Source organism: Orbicella faveolata, unplaced genomic scaffold (assembly GCF_042242905.1).
Source record: "Orbicella faveolata isolate gen_17 unplaced genomic scaffold, um_ofav_v1 contig_1, whole genome shotgun sequence".
Lineage (NCBI taxonomy): Eukaryota > Metazoa > Cnidaria > Anthozoa > Scleractinia > Merulinidae > Orbicella > Orbicella faveolata.
In genome coordinates, this window is record NW_028301536.1 from 23262388 (window position 1) to 23283620 (window position 21233).

Sequence of the window (21233 nt, forward strand, 5' to 3'; positions counted from 1 at the left end):
GCTAGCCCGCGTGTCGCGCCCACTTTTCAGACGTTTAAGGAGAAGGAAGTTATTTCCCATTCTGTTTTCTATTATCTGTTACCTTGACCTAATAAAAAATATATATATGATGATGTTTCCTGGTGTAGCCGGGAGCGCGCATTTGCTCACTTACAAATGAAAAAAAAAAAAAATGCCGCCATAATGAGCGATGTCTCCACTTCCGTGAGATAACTGAAGAAATTAGGACGAGGAGAATCCTGAACGTTCGGTTCGAACTTTCCGGCATTCAATACATGATAAGCTGGTAACATCGGCAGTTATCGATAATTTGTTTAATTATCCAATCTTCAAAGTTAGAAAGAACACGGAAATATTGAACTGAAGGTGTTCAAACCGAGAGAGCAATTGTAATATTATATGTTTCGGGATCTCTGAACGTGTTTCGATCAATCATATCATTTTAAGCTCTGCTTGTATTAAGTGAAGGAAACTGTGACCAGCATGATTAATTCCCACCCTTTGCAAGAAATGACTGATTGACAAAAGTTTAAGTTAAGTTAAACAAAACAAAGCACAGTTGCCTCAAGTATCTGGGCGTTTTGCTTAAAAGCATCCAAAATAAATTTCAAGCTTTTGTTAAATTATGTATTGTGTCCAATAAGTGTAGAAGGAAATCGTGTAAGACAACAGAGTTACTCCTCTCGTTACTTGATTGGACACTGCTATGATTTTATGCCATTAACGACGGAACTCAAAATTTGATATTTACTTTTAAACAGCGTCGAATAAAAGGATCGCGCGTCTAAAAACTGAAGCCGTAATAGGATATCTATACTTGCCTCCGCTAAGTATTTATCTAATTGACCTTTTCCGTTTTGATTGAATACTGGCGAAAAATTTCCATTTGCTATGAATCACCTGCAAGTACATGTATTGACTTGAATGCATGGTACTTTATCATGATTTAGAACAAAGAAATGAGGAATCTAATCGCACTTTGAAAGATATCCATGAACAGAACAATGAGTTGCTCCTCGCCTAATTTACTCCGCTATTCCTACTTACAAGAATTCTCGAAAGCTATTTTTATTCTGATTTGCGTCGTTGATACTGCAATCTTCTTGTCTGCTTCACTTGGTAACATTCTCATCTTGATTTCATTGCATAAGAGTCAGGCCATTCATTCTCCATCCAAAGCTCTCTTCAGCAGTCTAGCCCTATCTGATCTTGCTGTTGGTGTAATTGTCGCGCCTTTGCACTTTGGTTTAACTCTGGGTATCGTCCAAGACAATCCGTTACTTTACTGTACATTCTTTGCACCGACTACTGCAGCAGGTTACACAATGGCCTCGGTTTCAACTTTAACTGCTGTTGCCATCGCCTTGGACAGATATCTGGCCTTTCGGCTTAGAATACGCTATCGTCAGTTGGTCACAGTGAATCGAGTTGTTTTGTTACTCTCTTTAGTTTGGATCATAGGGATTTTGTTTGCCCTGTCATGGACCTTTGACAGAAATATCAGTCACATTGTGGGAGCTTGTGCGACATTTCTTTGCACGACAACAACTTTCTATTGCTATCTGAAGATATTCGTAGGTTTGCGTCACCAAGCAGCTCAAATTCAAGAACAGAACCAGGTCGCCAGAGCCAGTCACCGTCAGTTCTTCAACATCCCTGTTTATAAACAGTCAGTCAAAAATATGTTTTTGATTTACTGCGTTATTTTGATCTGCTATCTCCCGTATTTCTTGGCGTTGATGCTGCTTTTCTCCGTAGGACTCGGCAGCTCAACATTCCTGGTTTTAAGTTTGTCGTATGTTATTATAAGTCTCAACTCATCGCTGAATCCTTTTGTTTACTGTTGGAGAATACGAGAGATCAGGAGGCAAGTTCTAAGCATTCTGAGTGGCATATATTCCATGTGGGCAAGTTAAGCTCAACAAAGAAACCTGGTACTGAACTTGGTATTGCAAGAGGCGTGGTTCACTGTTTTGAACGACTAGTAGATTTATACTAAAACGATTAGATTATTCGCTCTCGATTTCAGTTGACTCGGGCTGCGCCCTCGTCAACTATCACGCGATAGAAATCTCGAACTCATAATCCAATTGTTTAATAGCAACACTCGTAAACGTTTCGAAGAACTGCTGTTTTACAGCTACAAAGATCTTTTTGCAGATCCCAATCTCCTGTAAGCAAACACATTTCAGCTCAGCCGGAAATTTGGAATCTTCGGCAAGTTTTAAAACAGAAGAAGAAGTTGACAGAGCACCCTGACACTGCCCTGACGCCTAAACGGGAGCCATGCTTTAAAATCAGTCAAATTTACTAGGTCTCGTTAGCTGTCAATATCACCTCATAGAAATCTTGCGCTCATAATCTAATTGTTAAATAGAAATCTCGAGCTCATAATCTAACTGTTCAATAGGAGTGCGGCTTTTAATATGCGTTAATAATGTAAACCGTCTTTGAGTTACTTCCTGAATATTATAAACACGTCGACCGGCGGGCGGATAGAAATTGAAATAGAAACACTAAAGAACTTTTCAAGTTAAGGTTTCGGAACAAGTAAAAACGTTTAAAGACGTTTTTTTTTGTGTGTGTGTGTGTGTGTGTTTTCTTAGTGTCCTACTAACATAAAGTTTCAAAAATTACGCTAGCCTCGAGTACCCTTTTGTTAAACTTGAGGAAGGTGGGACGACCCTTGGGGTTGACTGTGTCACGCATATGGGCCATTCTCTCCACGTAATTCCCATCGGTCTTCGGGCCTTTGAATGGACAGCCGTTCTTGAACGCGGGACACTCAACAGTGGTACCTATAAACTCCGCAATGGGCTCTTTATAAGGGCACTTACCTTTACCTTACACTGGGCACTTGTTCGTGATCTTTCCCGCGGTCAAATTAGGAGTAGGGATGCTGTAGTTCAAAAAGAAAAAGCACATTTAAACTGAGTAATGAAAGTTGACATTTATTCCTACGCAGGAAAATTTCTCTTAACTTCAGCATACCACGTAACAGGCAGCTTTGAGACATCAAGCGAGGGAATAAAGAATTTATTTTACTAAGAGGCAAGAGAATATGATCTAGATCTCTTGTAAGAGATTATTGACCTGATGAAGCACCATATTCTCAGAGCTGACATTATAAGAAGGGTATGGGAATCGGTAATGAGAATGTATATCCGTCCATATTCGCAAAAACATAGCCACAGAATTTGACATGTCACTGATGTCTGATAATCTTGATACAATTATGTAACAGAGCTAGCTTTCGACAATGCTTATCGTAGCTCAAATAAAAGGAAATAACTTTCCTGTATGCCTTTTCTGGCCAGAAAGACTAAATTGAGGGTCCCCAATAGGTTTGGCGGGATGCGGGATTTGGCTTTTTTTCGCCGTGATATTTGGGATTTGAGCTAAAAACAGGGGTGGGAAGCGGGAATTACAATTATGAGCAGGAACGGGATTTCGTGTTTTTATAGGGCTGGGATGCGGGATTTGTAAGGGGAACAGAGTGGGACAGGGGATTTCAATTCTTACATGACCTCATAAATTGTTATTGACCAGCGCAAAAACCACAAGCTGGCAGAAACGAGCCTTTTGTGCTAGAACTAGGTCAGGTTTCAAGTAATGAATAACAACGGCTCTGTACCCTGTCAGGTTCTGTCAAACATAATCATTATCGCTTGACTACGTTAGCACCATGAGCTGTATGAGGTCTATGTGTCCTATTCCTACTATTATGAAAAGGATGCGCGAACAGGAATGCCTTCATTCGGAGACAAAAGTTCTGAGCCCAATCTTTTTCTTTCACTGATACGTGGACAAAAGTAAACCGTTTACGGAGAGAAACGCTATAATCATTTGTGCTTACTTATCTGCGACCCATTGCATTCTTTTGTGATCTTTTATACGATATCTATTTTTAAAAAGTGCCTGTGTTAATAATTAATAATTAATTTAATTATCAATTTAACAAATTGATACTTAACGCAGAAACGTCTTTGAAAAGTGGGCGGGACCGCGATTTACAGGCAAAAAAGGGCGGGATGGCGGGATTAACAGGAAAAAGTGGGCGGGAAAGCGGGATCTGAGAACCCTATTGTGGACCCTCTAAATTCACGGTCGTTTCATTGAATCATGATTTGTACAATTCAGTTAAGAGTGTTTTCAACATGAAATACATGTTTAATCAGTACAAACCTACGCATATCAAAACCCCAGCGGAGAGCTGATCTATAGCTTTCTAAAGCTTTGACTCTGTTTGTGGTCGTGTTTTCCTCGCAAGCAACAATGTCCCGGATGTACTTGAATTTCATCGAGCGGGAAAGTACCTTTCCCAACTACAGCAGCTTTTTTACCCACATCAAAGTCCAGGCCAAATATCGCCAACAGTAGCTAGAACTGTCCGTTTAATTGCACTTCTAAACCCTAATTGATGTGGCTAGAACTCTTTGCAGTCTAAATCAAGTGACAACATTATCGTCACAATGCAAACGGCCTAATTACGGGGCTAAATGGCGACCCATTACTTCTCAGGGCCGTTTCATGTACGATAATGGACGGGGCTTAATAGGAAATCGTTAGACTTGCACCTTCTTTGGACTTGATGATGTCCTCTGGCAGACTTCCTTTAGACAGCAGTTATAGAAAGCTAATCAATCAGCTCCTTCTCCGAGTCACCGCGTGAACTCAAATTCAGACGAGTGGGCTAAACTTAACACCAATTGAAAAAGGGAGGGGAGGAGGGGGTGGCCACAAATAAAAAAACACAAAGAAATGAATGAAACATGCAGCAAGCAGTTCTCAAAATTTCAGGCTAAATAAGCTTTCCAAGCTGCTGCTGCGTTTAGTAAGGAAAAAAAAAAAATACAGGTTACATACACATTATACCTGTAAAATATTCCAAAATTTATGAAATAATAATAATAATAATGATAATAATAATAACAATAATAATAATAATAATAATAATAATAATAATAAAGTTAAAATTTATCCTTATTCGACTTCAGCTCTGTGATATATAATTCAGGACAATTCAAAATCGATATGCCTTTTAAGGCATTGAAAAACAAATATTAGTCTAGTATCTCCCATAATTTAACCAATTTAGCCAAAATGAAGGTCTTATTAAGACAGAGAAGGAAGTAGTAAGACAGATGAACCAACAGCAGTATTTTGGAAGACGCTAATGTCGCAAGTAGCTACAAGTATTGAGTTCATCATTATCAGGAACCAAGTGGGCTGGTCCCCGTGGATGACATTTGAAAAGGTCGGCGATGCTCGTCGGGCGTCTCGCTTAGGGATGTAAATCATGGACTATTTATGGCTATCGAGGTATCTTTCAGGGCTGCATTCGAAGAAAAAATAAACATGTGTTAGGTCAATTTTCAAGTGGTTTGTTTTAGGATCAAATAATACTCGAGCCGCACCCAGATAGTTTCTTTGAACAAAGGCAAAGAATAACTGATATCTTATACTGAGCTCAAGTTAAACATTGCCAAGATAATGACGTCATGAGGACGTGACCACTAAAAGTCCTAAATCCTATTGCTGTTTACCTCTGGTCTTGCTAGGGCAAAAAGACAATGTTTCTATGGGAAAAAAGTTTAAACTTCGCGGAGGGTCTTAACCAAGGGACGAGACTTGCTTGGTCATGCCTCATGCTTGAGTTCCAAAAAGATCTTGTACCGCGAACTGACTGGCGGGAGGCGAGACCAGGGTGATGGTGGAAGGCGGCACAATCCCGGATGGGGACCTCCCATATAATAAAGATGGGGTACTCATCATACCTTTTAGGGGTTAAAAAAGCAGTTTTGGTACCTCTTAGGGTGTTCAGCCTCAGAGGATCCACAGCGGCAGCTTTTGCGGTACCTTGTAGCCGTACTGAGGCGAAAAAACTATGACAGGAAATAATGTGCTGTGTTAGAATTGGTACCCCTTAGGGGCGAAAAAAATTTCAAGCCACGCCCACAAAACAGGGTCTTTGTACCTCTTAGGGGTTCTTTTCAAAATTTCCGAGGAGTACCCCCGTCCTTTTTATATGGGAGTAACCCTCGGGGGCAATTCCGTGTTAATACCGAGAACTGGAAGCAGCAAGCCAACCGCAGTCTTAGCTGGAGATATGCCATCCATAAGAAAGGAAAAGAAAGACATGCAGATTCAAGTTTTACTTCGAATTCGGCTGCTCCGTCCTCTCCGTCAATAACGATTTTATAAACTGAACGGAACAATACCAAGTCGACATCGCCCGTTGCTCGAGTTGTTTGCTAGGAGCGGCCTGGGGAACTGGGCTAAATATTCTAGAAATAGGCAGTGATTACATCTATCCGGTATTTACAGCTGTATAATCATTCTAGTTCGGCGCGAAAGAAGCAGCAATTTTAGAGGGGTTTCTTTTGTCACGAGCGCTACAAAATACGCCATGCAAAACGCGGCTGACGCACTAGACAACCGGAAGTGGTCCGTTCTTTCACCGACGTCTTCCTACTTCTGGTTGTTTTACGTGGAAATAAAAACGTGCTTGCAGTTATAATTTGCTATATTTCTGAAACATGGAAAATTAGTACAGGCTATAAGATTTGTAAAAGATAGTTAAAGAGATTATTCTTAGTAATAGATTTTAAAGACGGTAAAACTGGAAAGAAACCAAAATCAGTAACATGCTAAAGGTCAGGTTTTGTGATCATTTGGGAAAGAAGACACGTGATTCATAATAACAGGATGACGCAATTAGAACATTGAACATGCGCAAGAAGATCTCGTGACTTGCTGGAAAGTTTGGAAAGGACGGGCAAAGTTATTTTGCGGGAGAGTGCTTTAGATCGAAGGGAATTTACACTATTTGCAGCCAAAACAACACAGAATGGAGCCGGCAGAAACTGACGTATTATCCACTGAGTCAAGGGCGATTCCTTCCAGACGAATTATAGTCAACGACCCTGGCCAAATGCCGATTGATTATTCCACCACTCCTGGAGGGACCATATTTTCCACAACTCCAGGCGGTGAGTTTTCTGGTTATTTTCGGTGCTTTTCTTCTAGCATAGCAAGATCATCAATCAAGCACTTCGTGTTGAAATTGTTTATCTACTTTTTGGCTTCTGGTGAGAGTGTGGCGTTTAGATAAAGTCGTTTTTTTTTCTCGTACATTCGTTGCGGGACTGGTTGTACTCGATCCCTAAATAATGACTACGTTGCAGAAAGTGTACATTCGTACATGCAACGAAACAGGAGGCGTTTTATGAAAGCTGCCTTGTCGAGCGTGAGACAAGTGTGTCGATGTTAAAATGCTGATCGAGTGAATTCTTTTGGCGAGTGAATTCTTCACTGATCGAAGACGAAGGAAGCTCAGCATAGTTGAAGCCTTGGTTTGTTTTTAGGCACGTAGTTTTGGGTTGAAGCAAACTTTCGTTTCGTCGGTCACGTAAGATTAAGTTTACATGTTTGCACACCAACTCGACTCAATATTGCACTTGTAAGGACGTTTGTAAAGCGTTTGGTCAGGGAAACCTACGAAAAACGAGTTTTTTAAACTCTTCTAACGCCCGCAAAGTGCAGGGCTTTCGATTTTCAAAACAAAGGCAAAGCGCTATTTTAATGTCGTCATAACCTTTCTACGTTGCGTGGAATCGGATTGCTTAGATTATTGCAGAGCTGGCGAGCTTGTCGATGGAAAGCCCGACTTCTTGAAGTTATTTTTTCGTCTTTTAACGTGCTCTCTTTATGGAACGTGTTGTTGCAGGGCCTAGTGTTTATGTTTGGTCTTTTTTTACTTTGGCTTCGCAATACGCGGCACGTATTGTTTCGGGGATGTAAACAATTCCCACGTGTTCTGCCGGGGCTAATGTATTCAACTCATTTGAAATTTAAAACCTATCTTTGATTGAACGATTCGTTCCCGGATGAACCTAAGCCTTTTGTCTTCAAGCAAAAACGACTGCAAGGCAGCTACAAACACATACGTAGGTGCTACGTTTTTTGTTTTCTTTTCGAAAAAAAAAAAACGCCTTCATGTTGCAACTGTCTTTGACAATTCTAGCAGCTTTTGTAATTTTCATTTGGCAGCTTGATCATCTGCCTCTGTGATTGCTTATCATGGACCTTTCTGATCCTCTCTGCAGCTTGATATTTTGGAAAATTGCAACAAGATTGTTTTGGTGAAACACCATGAATGCTGTTCAGATGTATATGCTAAATTGGTCGCAAGGGTGTGGAACACTCAATTTTCTAGCTTGCAAAATAGCTGGTTTTTGTTCTCATATTTCTGGGAATAATTTTTAACTTAATTTAGAACATGTTAGAATGAACATAGGTGCAAATTACTTTATCTTGACTGACTGAAGCTATCATAGGTGTTGTTTATAAGCTGGAAGGCAGCATGCTTCTAAAGGGTTTAGTGGACCATTCCAGAAATTATCCACACCCAACCACAGACGGCTTCCATACTTAAACCCTCCTTGCCTTCAGAAATGTCCACAATCTCATACCCCCACGCCTTCTGAATTCCGAAATCATTAAATCCCTCCCTCTCCCTTCCAGCTTTAACACTCTAGAATTCCTTGTTTGACGCCCTACAACTTCCAAAGGTAGAGATTGCATGCTTCAATAACAACCTTCCAGACATTTTTGCTGATAATAATTATATTTTCAAATTGAAAAAACTCTCTACAGGGCTTCAAAATTGTGACAGATACGATCACGTGCATCCATGGCTAAATGTTTGGACTCTAAATATTCCTCCACTTCAGCTGCAAGTTTGCAACTAGTTTGCACCAAAACTGATAAAGAAATAAAAAATTCTTGTGTTTTGTGTCTTAGTTACTGTGGAAATTTGAACATGTGTGGGCAAATCCTGCCTAATTAAGGTTACTTCCCACCTTCGCAGGTTTCCTTCGGGAAAAAAATCGTACACACGCCAGTTTCAATAAAACCCCAACAAACTATATATCAGAAGAAAGCTTAAAAAATGTACTTTAAGAAAAAAATACAATTTCCGCAATGTTTTCTTTCAGGAAGTGTCAGGAGGCGGTAAGGCGTGAAACGACCGAGGCTTCTTCTATTGAATTTATCGGGTATCGGATTCCGCAGTACGAGCAAAATGGCTGCACAGTCTTATTCACAAGGCATCAATCAACGAAAGTGTGTCGGGCTTTTTCGATATTCTGATTGGTAGTTTAGATATCCACTTCTAAAGTTGGAGTAGCTAAAAATATGCGAGACGTGTTGTGTAAATGGACGCCACGGGAAAAATGTGTTAAATATCAAAATTTCCCGACACACTTTGGTTTGTCATTATCTCTGGAATGTTCTGACAAAATTTCATGAAAATCCGTCAAATCTGCATACCCTATAAATTCGCTCAAAGTGGATGTATTCCTCCAAAAATCAAATGCAAGATTTTAGCTTGTAAAGGTTCGTAAACAACTCGCGTCATGCCCAGAGATTATCACGCGTAATAAAACCACAAACCAATGGAACAACAGGACCTCCTAGTGCCTATGACAATAGATCAAGATTTCCCGGGAAAAGCATCGCATTGCAACCTGTTGTTTTTATCTCGCTCAGTGGAGTTCAATTCAGGACGGCGATGTAATATAATGGGCAAAGACGTCAAAGGCAAAGGCAAAACCCGTGCCAAAAAGGTTAAAGGTGGAAAATGTGCCGCCGAAAAACAAGATGTTAAGGAATCGACGGACAGCTTAAGAAATACCCTTATTGCTGAAAGGAGTTCCCTTGGGTAGGTTTCATTTTCTTCATCACTTCCGCCAGATTCCAACGAAGAATCTTGTTCGCAGCCTGCACTGACGTTAACTTTGATTTTTAAGCTACTTGCTCCAAGGATATGCGAACGCTCCGGATCTTCAGCAGACGCCGAGATTGTCGAAGGCGTTTGGCCAAACCAAGGGCCTTTGTCGCTTTCAGCAAGGTTTTTTTTTTCTTTCCTTGACAATATGGAGCTTTTTCTTTCTTCTTAGGGCCGGTTTTTTTCGTTTTCTTTACCCAGGGCCTTTTTTCTGCTTTTGATTTTTCCATAGGAGTTAGCGTAAAGAGCTTCCACGTGGGAGTTTTTGTCAAGTGCGTGATGTAAATAAAAATATGCAAATGACGTGAAATACGAGCGATGAGCGTTTGCCGCGAAAATTTCCCCAGGGTTCTCGCCCGTTGACAAGATTGTGACACCTTCCTAGTTTATTAACTTTATTTGAAAATACGTTTTTTCTAAATAACTTGGCTGCTTTTTGAGATTTTTAATGTTTTTCTTTTGGAAACACTAGATAAAATGACAAACTTAAATTTTGTCAAATAAAAGAAAAAACAACTGTTTTGGCCTCTGAAGGTGGGAAGTAACCTTAAATTTATCTTTGACACTACTAACGATATTCACTAGATTGGAAGTTATTACAGTGGTTTTCTATTATGAATATATGCATTGTTGGCGAAAATAACCATGGCAGGTCCCTGTCTTATGGACGTGTGTTCAACGCAAATGATAATAATCTGAAAGGAAATTCATCAACTTTTGGGCATCTGGAGTTTGATGTGCAAGGTTCCATGTGTTATTGGTTTTCTTCTGTAAATAAATGCACACACATGCCTAATCGATCAATGCTTGTCATGTGTCCTGCTTTCTGAAGTCATCAATAGTCTCATCAGTTTGTTCATGCTTTTGCACTCGTGTCTGTCCCCTCTGGAAATCCCAGACCTGAAACCCCCGCACCTTCAGAATTCCAATCGTAAGTACCCCCCATGCCTTTGGATTTCCAGTTCTAAGACCCCCCCTCACCCTTGCCCTTGGAATTCCAAAAAGCTGTTTGTGGTATAGGTGTCCCCACATGGTAGAACAGTCAAATTCATGACAAGTCAATTACTTAGAGTTGAAGATTCCACAAGATTTATGTAAACCAGGAGGTCAATGCTCAATACAAAATGGCTGGCCGAGTCCCTCTATTTGGTCACAAGACCGCGCGCCCGCGATCAATCAGATAAATCACCACGACAACTGCTGAAATGGTTAAACATTAACCTGTTAAATATTCGTTCCTTAGCAATAGGTGTGGTTATTTTCTGAAATCTCCCATTTCAAGTCCCTTTTCTCTTCAACTGCCATCTAAGTTATTCACAACAATAATAGCATTTGACTTTTTTGTTATTTAAAATGACTCATCTTCTATATCATACAGTCATGTACTTGTTGTTTTCTTTGTCATGCAAGACAACTTTGTCTCAGTAGTGACATCTTTTCTACAACTAGCAGGAAACTTTGTACCTGTGACAATGAAAAGAGATTTGTTTTGTAGAACACGACAATGCCCCTACTTCCACAGTAATATAACTCGCTTGCAGCCTCTAACAGTGCATTATGTTTAAAACCTAATTTGTGAAATCATGAAGCAAATAATCAAATATTGTGGACTGTACAAAAGCAGCCACCAATTGAGTGAAAAAAAACAAACTATTTACTGGCCCTGAGGGTACTCCCTACTATGTAAGTTGTATATCAAAAGGCAATATATGTGTGGCATCAAAGGGTATAATGGGTTTTGAACTTTTTTAGTCTTAAAGAGGGTTGGTTCTGCATTCTTGCCAGGAATGTGGTGAAACACGTTTCTCTGCCTCAAATGTTCATGCAAGTGGAAGCTATTCCATGGCAGTTAGCAGAGAAGAGGTCTGTCATAGGGAATTGATTTTAAGGGCAAAACTAAAATAGGGTATTAAAAATTGCATATTTTGGTCTGGAATAGGAAAAGAAAGAATTACACTTGCACACCTCCAAACATTTTTCAATGATCTCATTAAGCACATCTGTAACAGTCATGGTCACTTCCAAGTCTACACTTCTGACTAAACCATGAAGTTTAATACTGCTTACAATGCATAGAAATAGTTGGAAACCATTATTTGAAGGAAAATTAGTGGAATTCTCAGGGCTGGGCTCTAGAAGTTCCCAGGTGCCACAGGCGAGTAACTTTTGCCTTTGAGTGACTGGAAAAACTCACTCTTTTGATATATGTCTAACTGCTTAGCACTCAGGATTTCATGGCTAGGAAGCTTTGAGCGATTGCAATTTTTCTTAGACCACAGCCTTGATTCTACTTAAACAATGAGATTGTTCAGTCTTGATGTCTATGAGTTGATTCAACCTTCAACCTTCAGCCTTCTGCCTCAACAACTATCAAATCAGGGAAATGTTGAGCTCATATTCTATAAATATCTGTGTTTATTCCTCAGGGACACGCATCATATATGAGCGCAAGTTTTTACTTGAACTGCGCAACTCTCCATTGTCGCGCACTCCTCCACGGAACCTTCCACTGATTCCTGGTGTGACTTGCAATAACAAGGTAAAGCCTGAGAGTCGTAAGGACAATGGTGTTGTTGCTGCCACAGAAACAGAGAATGACAAGAATGATCATGGTAAGCAAAAGCACTGAAGTGGCTAAAGGATTTGTTATGTTACTTATTATAAGTGCCTTTGTTGTTAAATGGAATCTCAAAATTATAAACAACAGAAGATAGAGTTTTCAAGATTGGGCAAGGTTGAGAGGAATATCAAGTCATCTATATGAAGGTGAAAGATGTCAGTCAAACATAATGACTTCTGTTCTATCGACAATGAATCCCTTAGAAAACAAAGTGTTGAAACAGAACTTGGTAACATGTTCAGGTAATTTTGAGAACTCGGTAACTTGTTCAGGCAATTTTGATTTAAATCCAAGTGGCTCCAATGCAAATGGTTGCAATGATGGAGTTGCACTGCCAGAGAAGAACATCCATTTTTACTGGAAGTATCTCGTAAAACTTTATTGATCTGGCTTCTTCAGTTCCCAGACTATTTGTCTTCCACATGCCTAATCCCTCTTTTAGTCTTTAAAAATATGAACGCTTCCCAACAAACAATGCCTGGTAGCAGGTCAGCATGTTAAAAAGTTAGCTAAAGAATATTGATTTTCTGTTTTTAATTCTGTCTTCAGCAGAACATGAAGAACCGCAATTTCAGATGGACATATAATGGCAGCTGGACAGATGCTTACCACCCCATGTTTATTCCAATGACCATTGTTTTTAGATTACCCAGTTGCACATTGTTGAACACCACTATAAATGTCAACATTGAGTGGGTGTAAATAGTTATGTTAGGTGTGAAGCTATTGAATGGTTGACAGGAAAATCAGTTGTGGTGTCAAACTTTAAAACTGGTTGTCTCTTGTCAAAACAAAGAATGTCAAAAAAGGAATGACTGATGTCACCTCATATTGTACATAGAATTCCTTTCTCTTGACTCTGTCAGAGCAATGCCCAAATAAAATGTTTGGACTCAAATATGCAGATCAGAAGTGTCTTCATTGTTTCTGAACTGTGTGCTTCCTTGTACATTATTTTTTCCTTGCAGAAGCAGTAGATCCCACATAGACCAAAATGGCTCATTTTTGCTTGTTTTCAGGTGAAAGAAAACAAAAACCATTATATCAGTGGTCACCTTTAGTGAGGTGGCTTCTGTCCATGTATACACCCTCTGGCTGATTCATGGTACGAGAAGTGCCTTTCTTAAGAGAGACTCTAAGCTTATTTCTATTTTTACTGAAACCATAGCCTTTCTGCCAGGGAATACTGAACAGGAAATCCTTTATGTGATGTTTTATATCCTTTTCATACAACAAATTAATGCACTGGCTTCCCCAAATAACCACCTCTTTTGAACCGGATGATTGACAGAAGTTTTTCTCTCCCCTAAATTTAAGAAATTTTCATCTATAAATTAAAGATGTATTTTAATGTGACTAAAACTGCAATATTTGTTTAAATGTTGTTTTGCAGCTATTGGTACAATATGGGAAACATGATTGTCACATGTTTGTAGCATATCCAATACTGTGAGAATATCTAATATTTTCTGTTTCCTCTTGGTACTCTTTTGCCAATGAATTGTTATTTTTTGGTTTAAAACAATCTCTTTCCAATTGGAACAATCACTCTTTCTCACCTCCAAAAACATATTTCCTCAGTGCAATTATTGGATGTAATATGATATATAAATTAAATTGCAACAAGCAATCTTTGTATAAGGGCGTGGCATGTGATCAAAAAGTGTCATTATGCAAGTGAATATATGAAAGATCATATATTTGAACTGCAGAGAAAAATATGAAGACATGATTGATCATAAGCAGTTGTGAAATTGAAGCCTGAAAAAAAAAAAAATATTGCCTTCCCTGGGTGTTAGCAAGGTATCTGACTGATTTTTATTATTTTTTGTTTTTTTTATTTATTTTTTAATTTTATTTATTTGCGCCCACACAAAAAAATAGAATTAAAAACTAAATATAAATTAAAACAAATTTTGGGGAAAAGTGGCGAGGAGACTGAGGAGGAACTTTTAAGCTTATGTGTGATAATTTTGGTCTCCTGGTTAATAGTAACTAAGTCTATTACAAGCTTTAAAATTATAACTATTTTCCATAATGTTAAATGAGTAACAGTTATTTCCCATAAGCAATGGTTATTTTTTTTACATATTAGTTTCCGTGAGAGAACGGCAACAGAGTTGGTGATTTCATTGACAAGGGAGTTATTGAATTTGTGTCCTTTGAAAAAATAAGACCTTAAAAATTCTAAAGTTTTTCTGACAATGAGGTACATGAAAAGCGTAAGAGGTTCTGATACTGTGATTGTGGATTGGTTGTTTGGAAGGAAATGGGACCAGTGCTCCCTGTGTACTCCTTGTAATTTTTCACCAACAGCATCGAATGGCCAGCTGCTCTTTTCACTACGAAATGTCATTGTTTCTTTCTCGGGGATATAATTCATGGTAGGCCACCCATATAGTCTCCCTGCAGTTTGCTTCTATTTACTGCCGTTTGCTTGCGGTTAGCATTTAAATATTGTGTTTACTTGCAGTTGGCATTTATTTACTACTGTTTCCTTGCGGTTAACATTTAATTACTACTGTTTGCTTGCGGTTAGCATTTAAGGAGTAAAGGGGAAGGCAATTATATGTGGCCTACCATGAATTATCTGCCCTTTCTCGGGGGTGGAAGGGGTCGCCATAGTACATCTTTATTTGTGATTATCATTGTATATAATTAACAGCAGTTATTCATATAGAATTCTTACACCGCCTGGTAAACTATCCTGATCAAGAAATTCCCACGGAAACTTGTCAGAGCCAGGCAATGTAAACCTAATATTTGTATAAAATTCAAATTGGTGAGCTAAGGACTTCCTCTGCCAGGCGGTCCAAAGTTTGTCGATGAAACCGTGAAGAAGCCAAAATTCGGGAGTGAATGACGCCGTTGCATGATGGGCCATGTTGCCTCCTACACAGTCGTGAAATTTGGTGTGGTATTGTTCACGAATTGCTTTTTCAAACATAGTGAAATTCTCAAGCATGAGTAAATTCCAGGTGTCCTCGAGGTTTGGTAGACTGCACGAGTAATTGAAGTCCCTTTTCAAACAGCCACCGCCCACGCACCAAGGTAAACGAAATTCGTTCTTTCTAAACGGACCGTCTATCACGCATCTTGCAGGCAAGACACCGTTGCCGCCTAGACCGTAAGGAGCTGGACTCCATACAGAGCCTTGTGTCCAGTGTACAGAGATGCTGCTCCAATTCCAGTAAGGAATTGTTACTCGACAGTCAATTTGACGAAGGAAATTTTCAAATTCCAGCAAATACCATCTGTGCCAAGGAAGAAATATTTGAGGCATGTGATGAAGGAATTTGCTGGGCACTCTTGAATGCAGGGTTGTTAGTATTTCGTAATCGCTCCGGTATCGAGGGCTAGCAGCAGCTAGTTTGAGAACGTCTATGAAACGCCGTCGCTCTGTTAGGCTCATTGCGGTAAATTCTTTTCGTACTCTGTAGCAAGTAACTAGATCACCATCTTTGCACCGGCATTTCCTCTCGCATTGGTCGGTAATGGATTCCCTGTCTTTGCACGGTACATTGATACCTGCGAGAAAAGTAGAGATGAGATACACTTTCATTGGGCAATTTCATATATTGTTTGTACTGATTTTCACCAGGAGAGAGAGCTGCAATGAGACAAAAGATTGTTGAGTATTTCGATTTCAACTTGAGTTACGCTTTTCAAGTTACTCGGGTCTCCTCGCGCCATGTAGCGCATAAGGCCCCCTCGAGGTCCCTCCAGGGGCGAGGCTCAATCTTTCCCTCAACGCTTTTTCACTAAGACGTCTTATAAATTTGTCTGTCATCATTGTCAGTTGGGTTTTATTTTACCCACTTGGAGAACGACATTAAATGCACTCAGCTAAACATGGTCAAGCGAGGATGAAGAGTAAGAGAGTTAAGTTGATCTCCCATATTCTCAGAGTAATACCTAGTTAATACCTAGTTAATACCAAGTTATTTTTAGAACCTAACCCTAACCCCTTTTCAGAAATCCTAGAAGTAGTCAATCTTTATACGCAAAGTTTTCTCACGTGAGTCTACCGTTGGACAGCCAAAACGGCTTATACCAGTAGTTACACGTATTTTGGACGAAAATATCTAAGCAATGCGCTGGTAAGACGACAATTTGCGTGAGGACCGCATACTACATCGAAAAATTGCTCGAAAGAGATTGTCATAGTAATGAGCCGATATGAGGGATATAAACTATCTTACCATCATCTTCTCTTGACATGACGCGCAATGTCTTGGTTTAAAAGGTACCGGTGAAGGGGTACTGTCGACTAGGCTAAGGGACGGACCATTATTTTTTTGAGGGAGGAGGGGGGCTTGGGCAATTTCCAAAAAAGAAAACATCCTGTTCAGCAAATACGGCGGAAAAAAATCGTGCAAGGGGAGCCATGAAGAGAAAAAATCGAGCGAGTGCTTTCTGCTAACTACTATCCAGGTCCTGCGTGTTTGACCTTTTAAAGAAAATCTTGCACAAGTTATTACTCACCAAAAATAATCATGCACAGCCCAACGGTGAGAAAAAAAAGGTTCATTCCCCAGAATGAAATGGCCCACCACCCCCTCCTCCACCTTGTCAATAAAAGAATGGTCCGTCCATAACAGCCAAGAACCCAGCAGCACCTCCGCTTACCTCTCTTTTTCATTCCCTCTTTTGTAATTTATTCATTTATTTCTTTGTCATCATATTTTGTTGCGGAGAATGTTCCAGCAGTTACCAATGATGAGTTTGCAAGTGAATATATCAAAGATCATGTATTTGAACTGCGGAAATCAGTGATCGCCGCAAATGATGAATTTAGTTCAAATGTGCAAGTACCTACTACATAGGCTTGTAAGGTTTCGACATCAAGATGAGGGCAGGTGTCAAATGCTTTAGAAAGGCTTAATGCTGTCAGCAGGACATAGTAGCGAAATGTCGTCAAGAGATTACCAGGGCAACGAGGTACAGAAAGGCAATCAATTGTGACCTGAAAGATATTTTGTAAAAAGAAACTGATTATGAATAATCTGATGGTGATAAATTTCTGTTAAAGGTTATACCGAGTCCATTGAAACTTTCTCTTGAAAGCTAAGTCACTATATATGAATTGATTTTGTTATATAACAAAAAACCAATTTATATATTCATATAATTATATGCGTAATATTCTTGAAATAAGGGAAGGTTACATGTAAAATAATGGTTTATTGAAGCGATGAAAACACCAAATGTTTACTAAGCCTTATATTTGAACAGTAACCGGCCGTCAAACAGGACCATTTCACCGGGATGAAAAGGCTTTGGAGATGCTTCCATCTGTACGCGTTCTTCATCATTAGCGGGTGTAATGGGTGTGACTGGAAAGCGAACGATTCGCGAAGACAGAGCTTGCTCGAAAACGTTTGTGGCCTACCTGGAAAGCATCGCAGTCTTTGTTAGAGAGGTTTTTGTCCCCATTTTCAAGAACTTTCAACAGCCCTCGTGAGTAACCTGAGCATTCGTGAATCACGAGTGCTTCACAAACTTCGTTTTTCTCAGATAAAACAGCAGTTCTCCCAAAGAAAACGAAGAGTGAAAGAAGTAAAGTCTGCATGATTGTCAGTCGAGCGGGGGATACTTTGAATACGGCGCCGGTATATCAGTCGATTGATGTGTGAAAGGGAATTGAGCGTTGTTTAAATTTTCGTTGTTTTCAACTCAAGAGAAAGTAATTTCCGCTCCGAGAGGAAAAAGCGTAGCAAACAATTAATTTTTGCAACATCGTTTATAAAATAATTAATAACAAAGGACTCAAGGCCGACTAATTTCTACTCATTCTGTGGAATTAAACTGATCCAGTGCATTTCGCGCTAAGCTTCGTAGTCATTTGTAACAGTTGCCTGGGTTCTTCGTTTATTCGTCACGCAGAATGTCATATTTTGATTAAATCTGCACCAGGAAACCAGAGACTACCTCATGATGTGGAGTGCAAAAACTGCTGGGCGGGACGGAACCGTTAAATTAAAATCTGCATGACTGTGACAAAATATGATTGAAAAGTTATCCGGAGGCGAAGGAAAGACAGGCAAGCAAGGCTACACAAGGTTACGTATCTCTTGATTGCTGAGTTTTTGATTGGCCCTCAACAGAACTATTCGGCGCTAGTGTAGCAGCTCTCGTAAGTTTGCAATTCTATTTGTCGTCATTGCAGCGGCTGTTATTGTTTTGGGCCTAGTATGTTGTTTGTTCTGTTGTCCTCTCAAAGGGTTTCAGGCCATTCATGTCAGACCTTACGAGAGCTGCAACATGACCCAAACTATTTCATTTCGACTATTGTTTTAATTTAGTTAAATCCTTTCATTAAGAAATGGTTTTCAGCATATCGCGGCTTTATTACTGCTAATAAATTAATTTGAACTTTCTGGTAAATTACGGCTAGCTATCGTAACAACACGTAATGTCTGACTTATTCCTATTAAATATAGCATTTAATGGTAGGAAATTAGATAAACAAGGAAGGTGGAAAAAAATTATCCTGGCCAGTTTATGTGTAAATCAAAAAAAATATACGGTATCAAACACAGACTAACAAAGCTGGGTTTGTTTTTATGGTATGAGCCTATATTATAATCAAAAGCCAGCAGGGACTTTCTATTGATTTTTCGTCAGCCGGGTTCCTTCAAGAGGTGATTACACTAGCATATTAATATTCGGTTCCGCCTTTATCGACAAGTTTTATCGTCACAGTGCCTTTTATTCGGTCTTCTTTCATGATTTAGTTCTGTAAGCCTGCCTTTGCTTTCGGATTAAACACACGCTAGTTCAAGATTTATATATTTTTACAATTTTCTTCGGTTGCCATTGGTGTAAAATTTTATAGAGTTCTAATATTGCCATGCAATTTTAAAGGATTTAGTCAATCTCTGCTATACTTTGTTCGTCACCTAGATTTGCTAAAATATTTTAACAAACTTATTATCACTGTTTGAATATCAACCGATCCTCACGGTGCCTGAAGTGCTATGTTCCTCTTTGATTTTCTCAATTCATCTACTCAAGTTGTGTCTCCAACTTGCTTACGTCACAGGAATAGAAGGGAATAGTCTATTTTTATTGACCGGAAGATTATAAAATTCCATCATACTTTGGCTATCATGAGCTTTGAATGCTGCACGGAAAGCTACTTTGATCACCTTTCGGAAACGTTTTAAATTAGAGATGGAAGCTTGTGCTTTAGAAATGTACTATTTTCTCCAAACTCTGCATGCTGTTTTGAAAAAGGTGAATAATTTCTTGCGGTGTCCTTCGGTCACCTTACTTTGCAGGAAAAAAGAAACAAAAAAAAAACTAACCATTGAATAGGAAGCAAACACTGAACTATTCAAAGAATCGAACGTACAGAACGTCACATTAAAATTCTTGTTTGCCCCACATTTTATCGGCTTTATGTATACTATAAACAAACTAATGTACAGTTCAGTCAGATGGAGGTATTGTTCGATGCACAGGTTAACTGCAGTGGCCATGTTAACGAATTTTCTGCCTATTTTATACATTCTGAGAAAATCGTTTCCAAGTTTTGTCCAACGGTTTCATTTGCTGTTGCAATTTTTCTCTGCCGGAGCACCAAATAGAAGAGGTTACCTGTAATGTGTTCCTGTTTTGATTCGCCTGATTTGTCTCTATAAAGTTGTTTAAAACTAGTGGAGTGTATCAACCTTGCTATACAGAAAGATCCATGGATTGAGTTCGATTGAGTTCGGCAATCGAACGAAATGGAACCCACACACGCACAAAAAAATTGGACAATCGAACTCAATCGAACGCTTGACTTTTGAACTCTTGATTTTTGTAAAACTAGGGTCTCGAGTCACTTCAGCACAAGAAGGCAATGTGTTTTTCAGACCATTTAACAAGACCTTTGTTCGATTGAGTTAGGTTGTCGAACTTAATCGAACGCAATTTCATGCATTGAGTTCGATTGGGTTCAAAACTTAAAACTTAAAAAAGAGAACACTCAAGAAGTCGGCTTTCTTTCGCATGTTTACAACCATGAGTTTACAACCATGCGAGTTTTGAACGGAAACGGACATCTCTTTGAAAATCACTGAACCCAACCAACCATCGATAACTACCCCCGTATCAAGAAATGGTCTATTGTAGTGGGTCCGTTTTGGTGATTTAACATAAACAATAGCCCTTTTGTTAAACCTGAACAATAGCCCTTTTGTTATTAGAAGCGCCGAGTTCTTTTCCGAAGCTTAGCGAGAAAACTTGTGCTCATCGGAAAAATTGTCGACATGACAAATTAACTACCTTAGAGGAGTGAGAAGTGTAATTTTTGTTATCACAAGATCAATTTCCACCGGGGGAGCCCAAAGGGACACTTGACCGGCTGTATGAGTATCGGCCAGACTCTCATCCCTGAATAAAGTAAGAGCTTTAGGCCTATTCCAAACGTCGTACCACTGCCCTGCCGAACTAAATTCAAGAACTTAATTTGACTTAAGCACGACAGTTGCACAACGTATATTTTTGTAATCCGCTATTAAAGCATGGTCCGCCTAGATTAGCCTTTGCTAGTTGCGGGCATGCCCTTTTTTTGTAAAATATAAATTGAAAATAATAAAGTGTGTGTGTGACGTTTGAAACCATTCAGTTCGGCAAGCTGAATTACTTAGCACAGCAGGCCTTGCCGTGTCGCGACTTGGCTTCAAACGACGTGCTCTTGCAGGGCCGAACTGAATTCGTAGCCTGTACCAGCTGCCGTTGCTTTCTATCATTTAAAATGGTCTTAAGCAAGGCAAACTTCGTCCCATCCTCGGCGACTGAATTAAATTCGACGTTTGAAACCACTGCCGTTCT

The 21233-nt window shown here is 39.4% G+C and overlaps 1 protein-coding gene and 1 long non-coding RNA gene across 3 annotated transcripts in view; one reads left to right on the forward strand and one right to left on the reverse strand.

Moving 5' to 3' along the window:
- Nucleotides 1-21233, reverse strand: part of LOC149118447 (uncharacterized) — a 76023-nt gene that overhangs the window by 44171 nt on the left and 10619 nt on the right. The window lies entirely within an intron of this gene.
- On the forward strand, nt 6731-13314 carry LOC110054597 (eukaryotic translation initiation factor 4E-binding protein 1-like). Of its 2 annotated transcripts, none has more exons than XM_020760946.2 (3): nt 6731-6992; nt 12217-12402; nt 12963-13314. In XM_020760946.2, exons 1-3 carry the CDS (start codon nt 6851-6853, stop codon nt 12995-12997), a joined length of 363 nt encoding a protein of 120 aa, XP_020616605.1. In that variant the 5' UTR covers nt 6731-6850; the 3' UTR covers nt 12998-13314. The 2 variants fall into 2 exon arrangements, with proteins under 2 accessions (XP_020616605.1, XP_020616604.1); XM_020760945.2 differs by having other exon boundaries at nt 6732-6992; nt 12960-13314.

Excerpts from the sequence above, each read along its gene's own strand:
- LOC110054597 (XM_020760945.2), top strand. The coding sequence starts at position 6,851 with ATGGAGCCGGCAGAAACTGACGTATTATCCACTGAGTCAAGGGCGATT. Across the intron at positions 6,993-12,216 it reads ATTTTCCACAACTCCAGGCG|GGACACGCATCATATATGAG; the intron begins GTGAGTTTTCTG and ends TTTATTCCTCAG. Across the intron at positions 12,403-12,959 it reads GAATGACAAGAATGATCATG|CAGAACATGAAGAACCGCAA; the intron begins GTAAGCAAAAGC and ends TTCTGTCTTCAG.